Source organism: Puntigrus tetrazona, chromosome 8 (assembly GCF_018831695.1).
Source record: "Puntigrus tetrazona isolate hp1 chromosome 8, ASM1883169v1, whole genome shotgun sequence".
NCBI lineage: Eukaryota > Metazoa > Chordata > Actinopteri > Cypriniformes > Cyprinidae > Puntigrus > Puntigrus tetrazona.
The window spans coordinates 22,438,375-22,458,454 of NC_056706.1; the positions used below are offsets into that span (position 1 = coordinate 22,438,375).

General features: G+C 38.4%; 1 protein-coding gene across 1 annotated transcript; it reads right to left on the bottom strand.

The window, feature by feature from the left end:
- Window positions 1-95: 95 nt before the first annotated feature.
- rasef (RAS and EF-hand domain containing) lies at window positions 96-18,895 on the bottom strand. The gene is made up of 17 exons (XM_043247396.1): window positions 18,503-18,895; window positions 16,931-17,077; window positions 15,656-15,746; window positions 14,553-14,648; window positions 13,672-13,749; window positions 13,482-13,597; window positions 12,815-12,883; window positions 11,612-11,693; window positions 11,352-11,422; window positions 10,335-10,614; window positions 9,127-9,261; window positions 8,859-9,006; window positions 8,694-8,775; window positions 6,032-6,146; window positions 1,651-1,770; window positions 1,267-1,343; window positions 96-848 (listed from the first exon to the last, which is right to left on the bottom strand). The coding sequence occupies exons 1-17, from the start codon at window positions 18,826-18,828 to the stop codon at window positions 743-745; spliced, it is 2,139 nt and encodes a 712-aa protein (XP_043103331.1). The 5' UTR covers window positions 18,829-18,895; the 3' UTR covers window positions 96-742.
- Between the last annotated feature and the right edge of the window lie 1,185 nt (window positions 18,896-20,080).

Consider the following 20,080-nt stretch of genomic DNA (forward strand, 5'->3'; position numbering starts at 1 on the left):
GATCTTTATTTGGTTTGAAATTTAAATCATCTTTAAATGAAACGCATTTCCTATAGATGACATAAAAGCATGGGGAAAAAAATACAAACAAGACATCAGGACTGAAATTTTACTGACATGTCATTTATAACAAATGTGAAAAGTGTGCATTACAGAATATAACATTATATATGTAGTGAGCATTAAAAGACAAAGGCGAGGTGATGTTTTCAGCACTTAGGTAAGAGAAAAAAAAAAAAAAAAAAAAAATATATATAAAAAAAATATATATATATATATATATATATATATATATAAAGCTACAAGAAATGTTAAAGAAATCTTAAGTACTAACTTCCAGTTCTCGTTTGTTTCTTCTGAAGATTGCTAAAGTTCCACTTCTTACAGCATTCCATTCTATTCCAAATGTTTCACATTATTTCAATCAACTTTCACACACACACACACACACTTTTCAATGAGCGTTCACACGTTAGAGAACCATTCACTAAGATAAAGGAGGTTTTCGTGTAATAAATAAAGGCGAAATGCAGCATGCACGAAAAATGCTCTGCGAGGCCGAGTGTCTGTTCACTCCGTATGCTACTAACAATCAGCTGTAATACAGAAGCTGTGGGATCGAGCGACCCGTCGTTCCAAACTAAAAACACAGTCCCGAGGACAATCGGTCGCTAGGTGGTGTTTCCCATCTAAATCAATGAATGTTAAATATTTGATTGGCTGCGTGCAGGAGCCTGGCGCATCAGCCCATGCAGCAGTTAGAGTTGGGCATCTTTTTGTTGGGATTTCCAGACAGTTTGGCCACCGATACGGGCTCCTTGTGTTCATCGGCGTGCTTCGTCACCTCTCTGTAGCACAGGACAGACAAAACACTCAAGTGTTGGCTTTCAAATGTAATATTAGGCAACTGTGTTTTCTCACTTGAACTGAAAACTGGAACCGGCTGCATTACATATAAACATACATAAAGCTTGAAAGTCAGAGGGGCATGTTTTTATTCACTTCACGAGGCTTCAGCAAGGCATTATGGAACTTAATAAAACTGCTGCCCTCTTGTGCTTCAACCTAATATTACAAACAATACTGTGTGCACTGCAGTCAGTTCATCTCAGGAAACTTGCTATTAAGAATATGTGTGCAAAGTAACATTTTGATATTATACTTGGTGTTTTGATCATAGTGTGACATCTAAATTTCTATTTTTGGTATTAATTTTGCAAATCAGATGTTGTATATTAGATATTTTTAACCGGGAGCAGAGCTTACCGGGCTAAATGAAGAACAGCCTCAATGATGTTGGATCCGTCCTTTGCACTCGTCTCACAGAATAAGGCACTGTATGTCTGCACAGAGACAGCACAGTTTAGCCCTTACGCTGACAAAAACTCACTTTCTAACAAACAGAGACCATAAGGTCATGTTCTTTGATGTGCACAGAAAAGGAATTTTGGATCCAGGCCACTAAAAAAATCCAAAAACCCCAGCCTATGATTGTTTTGTGTGATAGCATGAAATATAGTCAGACTGTATATGATATGGTGCAATCGTGATTGTTCTATGGCTTTTTTGTGAGATTGAATACGTCCATCTTTGTTCAAGGTAAACTGAAGTTTGCATGAGTGAATTATGACCATTTTAATGGGCACTAACCATGGCCAGTTTTTCTCCGTAGCTTGTTGGAATACAAGTTACTCCATCCAGAAGTGCTTCCTTTCTCAGATCTGTCTTGTTCCCCACAAGCATGATGGGAATGTCGTCTTGGGACACATCCTGCACCAGATAAGTATCTCAATCAATATCTATTGAAAAACTGAATCAGCAACATCCTAAATATCACAATAATTTCCCACTGCAGAGTTTCTATGCAACTGCAATATGAAATATTGACAGCTAGTGGGTAAAATGAGTATTGCAGTCCAAATTCAAAACACTGGAGAGAGTTGTTTTTCCTCCCCACTTGCACGGGTTGCCAGATTGAGGATACAATCACATTGTGAGTTGATTTATCTGTGTTTTAATACGCCACTGGTCATAGAGATGTTTTAGATGGATGCCAAGGCATTTGGGTCAGCTTGAATCAGTGATCTCTGATCCAGATCATTTGCTTGATTTGATTTTCCAGCAACTGGCATCCCGGGTGTTGTACTATTGGGTAAATTAGCAGTGGGCGAGGTCGAAAACAGACATTCCAAAACACACATTTCAAGTTAGAATACATGTAAACTCAAAAAGTTCTGCTTTTGTACAATCAAAAAATACATACAGCACTTTTAATTTGGCATATCGTGGAAAACTCTCCAGTTACTATCATTCTCTTAGATAACGGGAATTGCATGGACTCACTCTTGGGGAACACTGTACTAAGACTGGCGGAAAATTAAAAGTTTGAGATTTGATTAGGAACTATACTCTCATTCGGGTGAAATAAATTAAGGACGTTTGCTGCTGTAACATGGCCGCAGCAGGCGCAGTGACGGCAGCAAACTTCCTTGATGATGAAGGGCAGGGATGTTCAGGTTATATAACCACCAAAAGAAGACAGTGGTGATGGCCAGCCATCTGCTTTTTAAATATCCCCAGTGGAAACTCTCCTGGAACAAGCCCAGGAGGAGGCCATCCTCTAGTGAAGTGGGCCTTTGCTCCAACAGGGCACCTCAGATCCCACTCAGGTGTAAGCCAGGGGTATCACATCATCTATCCAGTGCCATAATCTTTGCCTCGTAACTAGCATCCCTTTAGGGTGTCCTCTAAAGCCCACATTGCTCAGTTCTGACTGCCACAATTGGCTAAAACACTCCACATTAAGTCCTGATGGAGTGCACAGCTATGGTCCACCTTGAGGTAAATATGCCAGGAGTTGGATGGGAGTTTTTAGCCAGTACTGCAGGGGACAGATATGGGACACGGCCAATGGAATCACAGAGGTTTGCAGCTGCCATGAGGCTTAGCATCCTCTGAAAAGCTTTGAAGGGCAAGAAAGCCCATACTTTGAAAGTATGCATTAGTAATAACACAACGCTCCATCACCAGATCCGTACAGGGGGTTGGGAGGCATATGCGATGAAACAGACTGTCCAATTAGATACGAGCTTAGATCAAGTGCCTGGAGCAGCTGCTGTTGAACAAAATTCAAGAGTAGTGGCGCTTTTTCAAAAATCTGCATAAATGAATGTAGAAGACGCATTCGTGTGGCGCAGTTGACACAGAACAGCAAATTCTATTTGCATTTAGTGGCTATTTTCCAAAAATGCAGCGACAGTGGTGCAAATAAGACAAGTTGCTAAATATAGTCATTATTTTTATTTTCTTTGCGTACAAAAAGTATTCTCATTGCTTCATAAAGTTTAGATTAAACCACTGATGGCAGATTACCAATTATGATGATGTCTTTTATACGTTTCTGGGCCTTGACAGTCTACTAGACAGTCAATGGGACAGTCACAAGCCTCTCGGTTTTTATCTAAAAATTGTGGATGGGGTGGATTAATGCTGTATACTGAGCAGTGGACAATGTTAAAACCATATACAGACGTGGACAAAATTGTTGGTACCCTTTGGTCAATGAAAGAAAAACTCACAATGGTCACAGAAATAACTTTAATCTGACAAAAGTAATAATAAATAAAATTCTATAAATGTTAACCAATGAAAGTCAGACATTGTTTTTCAACCATGCTTCAACAGAATTATTAAAAAAATAAACTAGTTGCGCAACCTTTGAGGCAATCACTGCAATCAAACGCTTCCTGTAACTGTCAATGAGACTTCACCTCTCAGCAGGTATTTTGGCCCCCTCCTCATGAGCAAACTGCTCCAGTTGTGTCCGGTTTGAAGGGTGCCTTTTCCAGACTGCATGTTTCAGCTCCTTCCAAAGATGCTCAATAGGATTGAGGTCAGGCTCATAGAGGCCACTTTACAATAGTCCAATTTTTTCCTCTTAGCCATTCTTGGGTGTTTTTAGCGGTGTGTTTTGGGTCATTGGGTCAAGACCCATGACCTGCGACTGAGACCAAGCTTTCTGACACTGGCTAGTACATTTCTCTCTAGAATTCCTTGATAGTCTTGAGATTTCATTGTACCCTGCACAGATTCAGACACCCTGTGCCAGAACAAAGCAGCCCCAGAACATAACAGAGCCTCCTCCATGTAGTAGGCGTGTTCTTTTCTTGATCTGCTGTGATACAGCTGATGTGAAGCAAAAACTTCGATTTTGGCTCATCTGTCCCAGGACATTCTCCCAGAAGCTTTGTGGCTTGTCAACATGTAGGGCATATTCAGTCTTGCTTTTTATGATTCGTTTTCAAAAATGGTGTCCTCCTTGGTACTCCCATGTAGTCCACTTTGGCTCAAACAACGACGGATGTTCTGCTAATGTTCCTTGAGCATAAGTTCATTTTAGAAGTCTTTCTAGGCTCTTTCTTTGCGGATTATCCGTCTCTTATTGTCATCAATGCTTCATAGGAGTTTAGATCTAAACCTTAAACTTCTGAATGTGCAGATTAGTCAATTATGATGATGTCTTTATAACATGCGTTTCTGGAGCCTTGACAGTCTACTAGACAGTCAATGGGACCATCTGAGCCCAATGGTTTTTATCTAAAAATTGTGGATGGGGTAGATTAATGCTGTATACTGAGCAGTGGACAATGTTAAAACCATATATGAGATATGTGAGAAAAAATGCATTGTTGGTAGACGCCAATCAATCGGCTCACGCTCCTTGTGAAAGCACTGTTCGTCTTCGTTTTGCCTTACTTTTTGACTCAATGCACAGTGTGAAGCGGCCTTCGACGGGAACCCCGGTGCTCATGGAAAGTGGTAGCGCTACAGAAGCACTGTATGAACTTAACCTCTGCTTTAGGTCAAACCTGAGCAGTCATTGATGTTGGCTTGGCAGGCTGCTGAGCTAATGAGGCCCTCTGGCGATTTGAAGCGGCAGCTGATCTAGACAGATTTGACAGGAAGTGGCGCATGGCTTGCGACCTGAGGAATAATGGGGAGTCGAGGAAGGCTGTCTTGTCAGCATCCATCCCACGGCTGTGGAATGCAAAGTTGTCTCTTATGAGGAGAGAGGTATCTCAACCCCCTTCTGTTCAGAGACATTAAGTGAGGAAAGTAGAGATGGAAAATAAACTTCATTGTGAACTTTGAGGAAAGAATGGGGTAGGTCTCTGACGGGGGTAGATGGTGGCAATCTGGCTACAGTAACTCTTTGTCAAATCAGCCGTGGGTGGGCTTATTCAGAGCTGACCACTGTTTACAGCGGTCCTCATTGTCACTGATGAGGTCAAATACTGTACAGCTTGGTGTTTAGACCAGGCACAAATGTTAACAAATCAGTATTCAGAAGAAATACCCCCCACATGTGAGTCCACGCAATGTGGGAGACCGCTTCTCACATCAAAATAATTAATGTAGACATGCTTACAAGATTCCTTTCTTTTTCACCTAGACTATTAACAGAAACAAAGCTAAAAAGAAGACTAATCAGAAATCACTTGAAGACATATCTTAACACTGTTCAGCAACTAGGAACACTCCACTATTTTTGAGAATAGGCTTATTTTTCAATTCCCTTAGAGTTAAACAGTTTTACTGTTTTCAAATCCATTCAGCCCATTTTCTGCGTCTGGTAGTGGCACTTTTAGCTGCAGCTTAGCAAAGATCATTGAATCTGAATTCTCCTATTTACTGACACTTCTGTAGTTATATTGTGTACTAAGACTGACGTAAATAGAAAGGTTGCAATTTTCTAGGCCTATATGGCTAGCAACTATACTCTTATTCTGCCACAGCAGTGATATTATGCAGCACTTGAAAATGCTGGGCACTATTTTCAGCCACTGTAATATCATTGTGCCTGCTGCAGCAAAGTACCTTGATTATTATGCCTTATTTTTTCAAAAATAGTGGAGTGTTCCTTTAAGTGTATAGTAGCATCAGGTACAAATGGCTCATTTAAATTCTAGAGAAATTAGATAATGGTCAAGTCTACATATCTAAATTATGACTGTTTTTGTGTAGCTATTACCTCAATGATATCGACCCATTCGCGCACATTCAGAAAGCTCTTCTCACACGTGACGTCATAGAGTAGGAGAACTCCATCGGCCCTCCTGAAGTAAGACTTAGCAATGCTCCGAAACCTATAAAAAAGACACCCTAGCAATCAACTTTTGGACCAAAGTACACTATTGTTCTAACGTATTCATAAAGTGCGTGTGAAGTGAATTCAATAAGTCATACGATTAGCTTGCACATGCACTTTTTGAGGTTTTTTTGCACTTTACAAGGTTGCAGTGCCGGTTCAAAACATTATTTTAAGACACTGTTTAAAAGCACAAAAACATTTTGCCACTATTTCGGAAACATTTTGTCACGATGGAACTTCAGGTGTGTGTTCATTACACACACTCCTCATATTAGATACACCTGTTCAACTGCTTGTAAAGGCAAACATCTAATCAGCCAATCATAGCAGAAACTCAATGGATTGAGGCATGCAGCCATGGTTCAAGACAATCGGTCAAATAGAGCAAACTTTTTTAGTGTAAGTACCCCTTTTATGATTTTTTTCAAGCCAAGTACCCCCTGACCAGACAATAATACTTTGCTTTAAAGTACAGTGAAATGAGACTGACACAGTTAATTTATCTGATGCCTCACAGCAGATTTACTGCTTATAAAACATTTCTGTATGCTTTACTTTTAACTATGAAAATCACTTAAGTATTAGGCATACCAGTTATCAGTTTCAACTGTTTTTTTTTTTTTTTTTCAAAACATGTTGCAGCTTTGTTACAGTGTGTTTTACCAGTTCAGTTTTCATACTTTTACAAGTATAGTATGTCCATTTGTGTCAGTTTGTCGATAATCTTTTCAATGGGATACATGGGCCTGTCCTTCTCTCAAGATTTTTGACATTCTTGGTGGCAGGGAAGCTACAGCTGTTGTCAGACTATTTTCAAGGCAAAGTCTGTTTTTTGTTTTGCTTTTATTTGAGTCATTGCTGAAAGTGATGTTTCACAGAGGTAGGCAGAACCAAATGGGAGTAGGTGTTCCAGAGCCATTTCCCCTCACACACACCCAAAACTCTGTCAGGGAGCAGTTTCCAAAAGAAGTCTGCAATCCAATAGCTCCTCCCTCGGGTGAACAGGTAGTGTGACACGGTTGCTTTGGGGAAGTGTAAATGGGTTTCTAACCCAATCCAGTTGCTCAGACTTCTCTCTTACATCAGGGAAGTATGATTTAAAACTAGAAATCATGTTAGCTAAGCGTCCATCCAAAAAAGTTTTGACTGTCTCTCTCTCCACATTCTTATTTTCGACGAAGCATTCGAACTGCGGAAAACAGCTAAAATTGCCCTCTGCACAGTCTCTTCCACAGCTCTGCTTTCTTGAGAAAACCTCTCGAAAGCCAGCGGACTTCGGTGTGTAAAAGGAGTTCGGTGTGCTTTTGCTGATGCACTTGTGGCTTTTTTCATGTTCTCTTGGCATGATGTAAATTCAAGAAATTTTCTTTTGAAAAACTCCAGTGAATTCCTGACCTGATTTGGGTGTTTAGTCCGGAGATGCCGTTGAAGATGAGCTGGCTTCATTGCACTGTTAGCTAAAAAGCACAGTGCTGAGGGAGGGTTATGTGATGTAGATGTAAATCCCATTCCTATGTATTTATCATGAAACTGCCGGTGTTTTTGATTCTCTGGTTTGTTTGTTTTTTTCTTTTTAGCATTTTCTTCTTCTGTTGGAGGAGCTTGTCCTCTTTTAAGAAGCCACCTGTCCATTTTATCGCAACCTCTCCTATCTCAGAACGTTCCAGAACGTTCATTATTTCACGCCCAAATAAGTCCAAAAAATTGAAATGCATTTTAAATGTATGAATTTGTTTTTAATAAATCCTTGTTTAGTCCTAATTTCATGTAAAAATACTATTAACATTATCTGTTGATTTTTATTAATTTTTATTATTTATTTCACGTTCTCACTACTACCTGCAGTACCCTGGGGCATGCTGCACCCCCATTTGAGAACCACTGAAATAGAGCATCAGAATGATTGTTGTGATGATTATAGCAACTGTTCACTTTTACATGTTGTTCAAACATAAATGTGTGTTGACAGTGTGTGTACACAACCACCCTATGATAAAATAATGTTAATAATGATGATGAAAAAAATCCACCCGTTCCTTTCTTTTAATCCAGAGGTCTCAAAAAGAGCTGTTCGCACAATGTGATGGTACATTTTGCTCAGAAAACCCTATATTAGAAGTTTAAACTGTTATGGATTTAAAATGCACGATATAAATGATAATCAAACACCTCAGTACCTGAGCTATAAAGGCACAGCCCTATTCTGGAAAAGGGGTTGGAGAGGAACAGCTAATTTGCATTTAAAAAGACATGCACGAAAACGGCAAGATTCTGCTACAACTCAAAATAGGAACTGAGGACACCTGAGACTTGTATTTCAGTGTTTAAAAAGGAGTATTTCCTTTTTATGCAGGCACAAAAAGTAGATGCTAGTTGCTGTAATTTTTGCCCCGTTGAAGCGCAAGGCAACAACACAACCGGTTTTCACTTATGCTTGTTCTTTGATACCCGTTTGGCGCATCACAGCCTTTAAAGTTCATACCATGGAGTGTAAATACGTTTTGGCTGCGCGTTTCACTTTGAATTTGGCCGCCGGTCTCACCTCTCCTGTCCAGCTGTGTCCCATAACTGCAGCACTGTTGGAACGCCATCCACCACCAAGGTTTTCATCTGGAAATCAACCCCTGCGAGGAAACGGACACAAGCGATTTCACAAACTTTGTTGGAGATTATATTCGAGTGGGGTAAAGATTCAGAAAAGCCTTACCCAGTGTGGCGCTTGTGTTGCCTTTGAACTCGTTCTTACAGAGGCGAAGGAGGAAGCTAGACTTTCCCACAGCGGCGTCTCCCGCTAACACAATCCTGTAAGCTTTCTCGGATGGAGGCTGAGTCACTGACAGCACATCCTGCTCTCTCTGCACACACACACACCACACATTTGGGCTTCAAAACCGAGATTTGAATGAGTTCGGGTTTTAGGATGCCGTGGGTCGAATTTAAGCTTTTATGATACTTCCGGCAGGTAAATCCAGTACCTCTGTGAAGATGGCGGAGAGGCATTTCTTCCCCGATGCAGTAACATCACTTTTCTGAGCAGTTTGGGAAGGAGTCCGGCTCAGAACTGACTCGCTGTCTGAACCAATCGCAGCCTCTTCTGGCACGTCCAGAACCTGTGAGCACACACAGCTTATCTTAAACCGGGAGTCTGAGGCACGCTCGCTGACACTGAAATGACAGCAAGTTAAGCATGAAGTGATGACGCCTTTGAATTATTCATTATCTGTTCGTATTTTTGTCAGCGTTAAAAAAAGTTAATCACGTTAGCAAGGTTAGCAAATGATCGGTCGTGCTGAATAATTACCTAAAGAAAGTCTGAGTGATGGTAATAAAGATCTCTTCGTTCCATGAATAAACAATTATTTAATCAGTTAGAGTGCAATTTTAATTTCTTATTAGGGACAAATTTGGAATGTGTACAAAAAATACTTAATTGTACTTAATGTAAACTTATAGTACATTTAAAATATCGATATTTTTAAAATATAAAAAAATAACTGATACTATTTGCGGATAATATTAATATAATAAAAGAAATAAATGTACCTAGAGACCATACTTTTATGACTATGTTTCCAAAGCTATCTCACAACCAATTTGTACGTATTTTATATTCGTACAAATTCGTATGACCTCATGACTTTGTACGATTTGTCTAAACCCCAGTGACAGGTAGATTTAGGGGCGGGATTAGGAGTCATTCATATGAACCGGGCAATTTGAACAATTTGGAAAGAATGAGTGAGGAATTAGCCACCTTCTAAAATATGCATTTAACCTAAATGTAAAGCTATATTGTATTTATTAGTGTCTGACATAAATTAATAAATTAGTGTCTTGCGCCTTTAACAATACAGACTGTGTGAAAGCGCTTAACAGTATCAAACAGGAAAACACTCCATTATTAAACACTCCGTTTTCAGTTAGAGGTAATTCATTATTGAATTCAGTGATCTCAGGGTCCAGCTCATGTCCGTTTTAAATAGTATCTGTTAAAATCAAGTCGACGATATCACTGGTAATTAAGCAAGCCAGAGGCAACAGCGGCAAGGAACAGAAGCTGACAGAATAGAGAAAAAAAACAACTTTGGGAAGCTAAAATGTCCAACAAGGGTGTGCATGAGTGCACAAAATAACCGTTCTGAAGGAAAGTGAGATTGTCTGTAGTGAGGAATCGGTCTGATACCTCTGTATCCGAAGTGTCTCCAGACACGGTAGTGTTGCTGTCCTCTGCTTGCGCGGGACTCGGACAGGACGTTCTCTCGTGCTCGTAATCGTAGCCGTTGTTTGAGCGCAGGGTGGACATGCCGCTGTCCACGCAGCTGTCGGGGAGACTGTCTTCCTCACAGCTTCGTCTGCGCATGGGGTCACACAGGGCCAGAGCCAGAGAATCACAGCTCGGTCTGCGCAGACCCTCCATCAGCCCGAACTGATCGAAGTCCTCGTCCACACACGTGTTGCAGCACCTGCCCAAGTATTCAGTGTGTCAACATCACAGCTAATAGAAACCAGATTTGTGCCTTCATTTTAGAGTTTAGTTCTATGTAATTGAAAAGCTGCATCAGAGTTGGTTTTCTGTCAGAATCTCTCTCTCTCTCTCTCTATATATATATATATGCATGTAAGAAAGAAGATACCAATCATAATTCAGTAAGCACATATTACAATGTCAATTTAGAATGAATTGATTTTCTATATTTCTTCATATCGGTTATACCATATTGATTTTCACATGATTTATTTATTTGTTTATAGTCAGTGTTGACCCTGATTTTCTTCTTTTCATTTAGTACTAAAATAACAGCAACTAAAAAACACTGTAAACATATTTAAAACAGTAATAATGACTAAAATGAACCGAAAGCAAATGAAATAAATTAAAAAAATCTTCTGTATATACATTTTATAGACGCTAATAATTTATAAATACTTCTATATGTAAATTTCATTTTATTTTTTACTCAAAATAATACAGAATTTTAATATTTGCCAGTTATCAGACATAACATGAAAACTATTTTAGCTCGTTTTATTAGACAGCATTTTTACATTTGCGAATGAATTAAAAAACAAGCAAACAAACAAACAAACAGACAGCAATAAAGCGAGAGTAAAGATTTTGGGCTGAATTAATGCAGTGGTTTAATTACTAATGTTAAGAGTGTCAGCGTCAGTACATGTAGAGCTCAAGTCTATATCTTACCGATCGAAATACGATGGACAGACGTTCTTCCTGGTGCTTATATAAACTCCAGGCGAGATCCCACTTACACGCTGTGAGACAAAAAGATCACGTCTGTGCCAATGCGTACGCAGAAATGTAAATACAGTAAACTAGAACCCTAATCCACACCTCTTAAAAAGCACACGCAGCCATCAAAGTATAAGCCTGATCGGCAAACATTGCTTTTAAACAACTTAATCCGTTTTACAACAGCATCTAGAGTAAAGAAAGGCTCTTACCTGAGTCTTAGTCTTGCTCTGACTGTTCTCCAGCGCCGTACGCAGACTGTCATTACTGTCATGGAGCTTTCTGTTTGCGGCCCTGGACAAGAAGAACAGCGGAAATACATCTCTGCAACCAAATCTGACAACTATAGAGCAAAAAAAGAAACATGCTGGAGTCCTATAAAGAATTCATTTTACTCTGGTACAGTCAGCGTCTCCAGAAAGTCAAGGCTCCTACAGACTGAGCAGATGGATGGATGCTCTATGTGACTTTTAAAATGGACGGTGTTAGCAGGTTTTTTCACAGTTCGGCTTTGGCTACATATTACTATTTGGAAGATCTTACAGATACAGAAATATTCATTTAATTAGTGGAGATACTAAGATCAGACAACCTCTGGGCTTTATGGGTAAATTACCTTATATTGTAGAGAGCAATGCTTTCAAAAGTTTCTACAGTCCATTTAAAGGAATATTTCACCCAACACGGTTTATTCACCCAAAACCATCCTAGGTGTACACGACTTTCTTCTTTCAGACGAGTACGGTGAGTTTTTTTAAAAATGTATTCTGGCTCCTCAAAGCTAGATAATGCTCATGAACGGTGGCCGTTATTTTGAAGCTCCATAAATCGTATATATATATCTGTCGTATATAACTAACCTACACACCTTTAATGAAAGATTATATAGTTATAAAGTTTTAAATAGGCTATTATTTCTTACACTTCACTTCAGAAGGCCTTTATTAACCCCCCTGAGAAGCGTGGAGCACTTTTTGGGCTTCGAAATCTCAACAGCCATTCACTGCCACTATAAAGAGCCAGGACATTATTTAGTGTAACTCATTTTATTGTAAGAAAAAAAGCCATATACAACTAGGATGACTTGAGGGTGAGTAAACCATGAGGTCATTAGAATTTTTGGATGAACTATGCCTTTAATTTATGAATGTGTAAATAAATTCGAATGATTAAAAAAAATAATAATATTGCATAATATTTGCAATTGATTTAGAGATGTTTGGCAACCAAATTGTAAGATGTGTATATATTAAATACATTTTCAACTTTCGTTTAAAGACTTCTTGCTGGACTCCCATCTAAAGTATGAATATATTTGTGTGTGTGTGTGTGATTTCTCAAAGAACCTGCAAGTGAATCGATCTCAAAATGGAAATAAATGATATCTTCTACGGTGTCTTGTGTGTTTAACTCACTGAAGCACCTCGATCTGTCTCTCCAGGTTACCTCTCTCCTCAGAAAAACACTTCATAAGAGCCTCGTCTCTGTAAAAACACACAGATCAACATTAAGGGATCTAAAATATGATCGTGCGCAAAAAGTGCCAATGCACAGCCAATATGCCGCTAATGTGCATGCTAATATGCAAAAAGTTAGGATATTTCAGCTGATATGTTCTACTGCTCGAATCTGCCTGTTAAACATAGCTTCATTGGTTTCACCCAATGCAGTCAGTCATTAAATATTTGGGTTTCCTGACACTGTAACACTCATTACACTACAAGTAAACTGGGCCGTGTTTTGTAGTTGCTAGGTGACAAGGTCCAGACATTCCCGTGCAGTGTGACGCTTGACACCAGGATATCCTGCTCTGGTGATGTCAGCACCGCAAACACACACACGAAACCGGTTTACAGCTGCTCAAAGCCATCACGCGGGGGAGAGAGAGTCTGACACGGTATTGACATTACACATTCAGCCCGGGAGTGTCAGAAGAAACTGTCTGAGTTACTTCAGAGTGCATGCTTAACGGGCTTCGCAAAAATTCCTGGTCTGAAGATCCCAATTCAAAGGGTTTATCACATATTCATCAATAGCTAAGTCAACTGTGACACTCACACACACACACACACACACACACACCGTTCAAAGTTGATGCTCTGGTCTGTGAGATCGCTCTTGAGAGAGTCCAACTCACTCTGCAGGAACGCAATATTAGTGTGGGACTCCAAAAGCTCCTGTTTCAACTTCTGGTTTTGCTGAAAGCAAAAAACACATTATATAACGTCGCACGCAATTTTGCGATCCGTTCGGATTCAAATAGGAGCCATACCAGCAGTGACTCGTTGTTCTGCCGCTTCAGTGCCGAGGCTTCCTCTTTGAGGCTGACGCTCCTGTTCTGGTTTTCGATCTAAAAAAACGAAACAAAAAAAAGGAGGAAAATATTCTTATAAAAGATAAAATGTCATTTAAAACAAATAGTTTTTCAAAGCAGGAAAACAGCAGCGTTGTAAGTGTTTGATTTGATCGATATTTGATTTTAGCTGTACATAATTCTGCTTAAATTCAGCGTAATTCAGTTCGATAACAGTGCATCAGTCACTGAACAAGTTCGGTTCAGCTGCAGACAGCTCTATAGAAGTCAACAGCATTGTTATTTAGTTTAAGTCTGTTTAATGTCGATTCAGTAAAGCTTATCCATTTTGAAACTAATTCAATTCAGTTTTAAGCAGCTCTCCAGATGAAAACAGCATCATTATTCAGCTTGATTTAGATCAGTGTTGATTCAATTCCGTTGAACAGTCATGAAACAGCTTTGAATGCAGCTTCATAGTAGCTTAACTACATTAAGTCAGCTTAGCCTTGATTCAGTTGATTCAAATATTACGCATTACTCAATATTAATTGTTTTTTAGCCTACAGTTTGGTTTAGTGGCATGGTTCTGTTCTGAGCCATTAGAGTCATCAGAACAGAACAAAACAGATATCAGTGATGTACTTGATGGTATTTAAGTGCAATGCATTATTCAAGATAAACAGAGTCTGATTCAACAAAGAGTATCAGAAAGACAATTCCTGACTGCGACGCAAGGAGGAGCTGGGGATGGAGGAGGATCATTTGCTCCAGAGCAAGCAAAAAAGCTTTTGAATAATACTGAATAAATCTATTATCTATTAATCTGCCGTTATCAAGAATCAGCAGGAGTCAGTCACCATCTGCAGAGTCTGTATCTTCTGCTGCAGTTCACATATCTGAGACTCGTACTGGTGTTTCATGCTGCTTAGAGTCGCCTCCGCTTTTTTAGACTCCTATGAAAAAACAGAATCCATACATTAGTGTCGAAAATGATATATATCCGCACTTTATAGCATTTATAAAACATAATGAGCGAGAACTGAAAAAAAGCCTGATGTACAAATTCCGAATGTGCTGTGATAGGCTGAGATGACGACAAAAAATCAAATCAAGGTAGGTTTTTGTTGTATAAAACATTAAAGTGAGATCTGAAAAGTTCTAATGTTTTTCTAAAACATTAGATCAAGGCAATTAAGGGGGCAAAACGGTCGAGGAATGCCAGTGCACTAATGAATACCAAACGCTTTTTACATTTGACAGGAACTTGAACAGGTGCTGCTGAACAAACAAACAGTCAGTTCATTTCACATTACATAACACGATAAGTCGTGGAACACGGGTCTCAGATAAGAAACGAGAACAAATGCAGGGCCGTCGAAGATTGTCCGCGCTAAAACGTGATGTCATGGATAAATTAAGCCTTGAATGCGATCCAAGACACTCACATGATCACAGCAAAACACCTGCGCTAGTTCATTTAGAGCTGCCTTTATATAAACAGAGCGCTGTGTCCATAGAAACAGCATAAATGACAGCATCATTGTGACAATTGAAAATAAAACTGTACAAGTGTACTATAAGTAATACAAGTACTCAGGAAGGTGCCATTTACTTATTAGTTCATTTAAAGATACTGCATATTATCACTCAATATGTCATCGCATCTTACGAGATAGTCCAGATGCTCAGTACATGACAGAATATCATCTGGTGCTCCAGACGTTTATGAGGTAAAATGTTTACAGCACAAATAGTCATGGGAGGGAATTCTGGGTACATTTTCTGCCTCAACTGAAACTGAAACGAGATTTCACTGAATGTGGGCAGAGATGCTGGGACACAGAAATGGTCGTGTTTTGAATTATGCTTTTTTGTCCTTAGCTTATCAGCTAATTCGCAAATAAATGGCGCTTAGTAGTAAATGACCGTTTAAAAGAGACAAAGCGTGTGTTGTGTTGACCTGTAGACGCGTGTTTCTCTCTGCGGTGTGGATGCGGTGATCCATCTCTTCCTCCATCTCACTCAGCTGTATAGCCGTCTGATCCTGAGCTCTGAACAAACACACACTGGCCTTCACATACGCAGTAATACACCATTCCAACCGAACCGACTTTCTTCGCTCGATCCACAAAAATAATTAAATAAAACAGTTTTAATTACTACCGGCTTCCGTTGTCTGGACAAAAAAAGATTTTTAGTCGCTTCCAAAACTCGGCAGTTTGTGTGTGTGTGTGTGTGTGTGTGTGTGTATGTGTGTGTGTGTGTGTGTGTGTGTGTGTGTATGTGTGTGAGTGTGTGTGTGTGTGTGTGTGTGTGTGTGTGTAGAAGGCCAACGTTCCTTAAAGACCCAGAAATGAACACACCAAGCATCACATTTGATCTTCACACATCATGGTTGAATTGTTTTCCATTGTTAAATTATGACTGATGTAGTCAGTAACATAATTTACTATTCATTACACATTTTTTGGTAATAAAATCAGTTTTTGACTACTTCATATTACTTTTTATCTATTATTAGATTGATGTGAATTGGACATTCGTGCGCCATTTTTATACAAAATATGGAAAAGAGAATTTCCAGAGAATTTATTCTTCGTTATCAACAAGAGCATTATTGCGTCAGGGTTTTCCACACATAATGAAACGCTAATTAATAAATAAAAAAATTAGAATAAACTATGTTTAAAATATAACTATCACAATAAAGTGCTAAAAATAAATATTTAATTTGTTAATGCTGCTTTATAATTGCTTAATTACAGCCATCTGACAAGCGGCCGGTCTGTTTTTAGAAAAGAAAATTTGGTAGCGCTTTTTCCCTATTGATGCAGAATAACGTCACGAGGAATAAAGCATTAATATCTGCTTACTAAATATAAGTTATAGTTATAAGTTTCTAGCGACTAATTAAGAGTCCCCGAAATAAAGCCTTACAAAGAAATGTATAAAATGAAATAAGAATTAATCAATTAATTGTGAACAGCTGAATATTAAAAAATTAATTAATTAAATGTTTTATTAATTTTTGCATTGTAAAAAAATGCATTAATCTGCTTGTATGATCCATATACATCATATAGCAACTCAAGAAGCGAAAAAAAAAGTTGATTGATGAATGTTATTGGCTGCAGCGAAGAAGCTGAAGATTTGAACTCCACCCGGTTTCTAAACTCCTTTTTGGAAAGTACGGTGAAGACGACTCGGCGTTTGTGTGTGAAACAGGTTTGTTTACCTCTTTACAGCAAGGGCCAGATGCTCCATCTCTGTGTTCAGTATTCGGATCTCTTTGATGAAACCGAGAAGCACTCTTTCGTACTGAGGGATGATTCTGGGCTCCGTCAAGCTGATGTTCTGGTACAGAGTTGATATCTGGTCAATCCTACACACATAAAAACGCCGCCGGGCCGTTAATGCTGATTACGGAAACAAGCTTCGGGGACGATGAGGACGATCATGTGTTTTTCGGACATTATTCAATCCAAAAGGGTTCACTAACATGACCCGAAAAAGATCTCATGACTTTTGCTGGTCTCTTTTTAATGAAGCAGAGCTTGTGGCAGACGAGTGAAATAAGAGAGGTATTGATAGGCCAAGACTAATCGATGTTCGGTCGACGGTGATGTGTCTCATGTCAGGCCTCTAGCTAGAATCAACTCCAGCGATCTGTCATGAGATACGTTACACTAAAACACATCTCATCTCTAAACATCTCATGACCCCAACTATTAAAGGTTGGGGAGATTCCATCAAGAAGATCAGCACCCATCATACGTATGAAACAAACAACGAAATCAGGATCAAGTAAAGACGATTAGCATTTATGGAAGCAGTCTGAGGTATCTCTGAAGCTGTGTGTTTCTGGATACCTGTAGATTCTGGTCAATGGGTGCTGGTGTCTCTGATGGGATATTTACACAGGCCGATAAACAAAACTAGGTCAGATATCTTTAGTTTTGCAATATGGTATACCATAACTGTATACTGCAAACTTTCATTATGAAATGTGACTTTTCAGCTACACCGACCTTTGAACCAACGATATGTTTAGTTCAGTCTACCCAAAGAATATTTGTCAAACAGAGAACAGATGCTTCCCCGATCATACACTTTGAAAATAAGCTGTTAAAGAAAATCACAGAATGCACAAAATGTTCTTAATAATAATGATAGGGATAATAATGATGAATAATTAAGACTTTTGTGTATTAAAAAGTGCTATGAAAAGAACATATAAAAAATAAGATTTTGGAATTTTATCAGTGATTACCATTAGGGAATTATATATATATATATATATATATATATATATATATATATATATATATATATATATATATATATGTATGTATGTATGTATATATATATATATATATATATATATATATATATATATATATATATATATATATATATATATATATATATATATATATATATATATATGTATGTATATATATATATATATATATATATATATATATATATATATATATATATATATATATATATATATAGGATATAAAATTAATTTTTTTAGATTTCAGTTCCAGTTATTTTTCATTCATTTCTTTTTAAAATAGATAATAAATACATAGACAATAAAAATAAACCCCCAAAAATGTAATTCAAGTTATAAACTCTGTAATGATTAAAATAATAAAGTAATTAAATAATAGAAATTAAAAATGTAATGTGTGATGTTAGAATTATATTAAAGAATTCCCATAAGCAACGTTAAAATTAATTTTAATGGAAAAAGCGTACAAACTTGTTCAGGATTTAATCTGACAGCCAGGTGTTTTACCTGGGGATGAATTTGAGCTGATCTCCCAGGCGGGATTTAAAATCCTCCCAGGCGGCGGAGAAACTTTCCCCGCCGTGTTCGCCGCTCATCTCCTCCTCGCCCTTCAGCAAGCGCGTCTCCCGAAAGCCGTCCACGAACTCCTCCAGGTTGATCGCGCCGTCCCCGTCGGTGTCGAGCCTGGCGAAGAGCGCGTGGACCTCGTCGGAGCGCACGCGCAGCTCGGAGCATATTCGGACGAACTCCCATTTCTCGATGCGCCCGGAGCGGTCCACGTCGCAGGCGCGGAAGAGCTCGCGCAGCCTGTCGTCCTGCGCGCGGGAACCCATGTCTGCTCCGCGCGCCTGTCACTTAGCAAACATGATGAGAGAGACTTGTTGACCTGTGCGCTCACTGGCTCCGAGAAACCGGCGAAATAAACGCCCCTTACACAAACTGCGCAAAGTAAACAAGCTCGTTTTTTTTTTTGTTTCAGGCGCTAAGTTTGCCGCCGCGCGTCACGAGGTGTTTACAAAAAAGCATATGATAAAAAGCGTATGATACTGCGTTAACAGTACGAGAAAACTCAGCATTGATTTCATTGTTGGAGAAACGCCTATAGTAGGACTAACTGCCTTATTTTGACACTTTCCACAAAAATTGGAGGTACAAATACGTTTTTTTTTAGTTTTTGAAGGAAGCAATAGTACAACGAAGTAATTAATTTTATTTTACATTTATTTTATGTGCATGATCGTTGTATATAGTCAAAACTATGAATCAAATGGTATTACAAACACTATAACTATATCTATATGCTATAACGCTGTATCATTTTTAGAAAGTGCCATTTAAAAGATACAATAAATGAACTTTGCCCATTGTCTTAATCATGCAGGCTAAATTAATATTTACATTTGCACTGTTTGCTTTTATAATTGTTAACTGTTTAACTGAATCCGACTTAAAGCAATTGAATTATTTTAATAGTAGTTGCTTAAAACTGTAATTTTGTAATTTATTACTTTCGCTTTAAACGGTTAGCCAGCTTTAGGGCATTAGGAATGGGTTTCTCAGCTGTGCTCCACATCATGAGCTATGGAAAATAAAAACTACTTCTGGCTATTATTCATTTATGATGTTTTAGTACGCAAGTTAATCACTTAAATCACTTAATTTTAGCATCTTGGTTTTGTGTAGGGACCACGTATTGGTTATTGTACACAAAAATGACAGAAGGACATCTGTTTGATTTTTATTTTATTTTTTTAAAGCTGTCTGGGCATAATGGTGAATGTTTAAGTTTGCAAAATGTAAAAAAAAAAAAATTATATATATTTATATTTACTTATAATATTAGTGATAATATATGTACATTTTAAAAAAAATGCATTTATTACAAAGTTGTGAGACAAATCATGCATTTAAACGCTCCTTTGTTCTACAATGGTTCGTTTAATATCTCTCTCATAATGCAGTCATAATGGTGTGTAGATCGTGATGAGATCCGGGATATTAGTCTTCACTGTCTTTGCTCTTATCATCGTTGTATTGACGTTTTTGCCCCAAAACAAGGATTCCAAGAAGATCGAATCACAAACG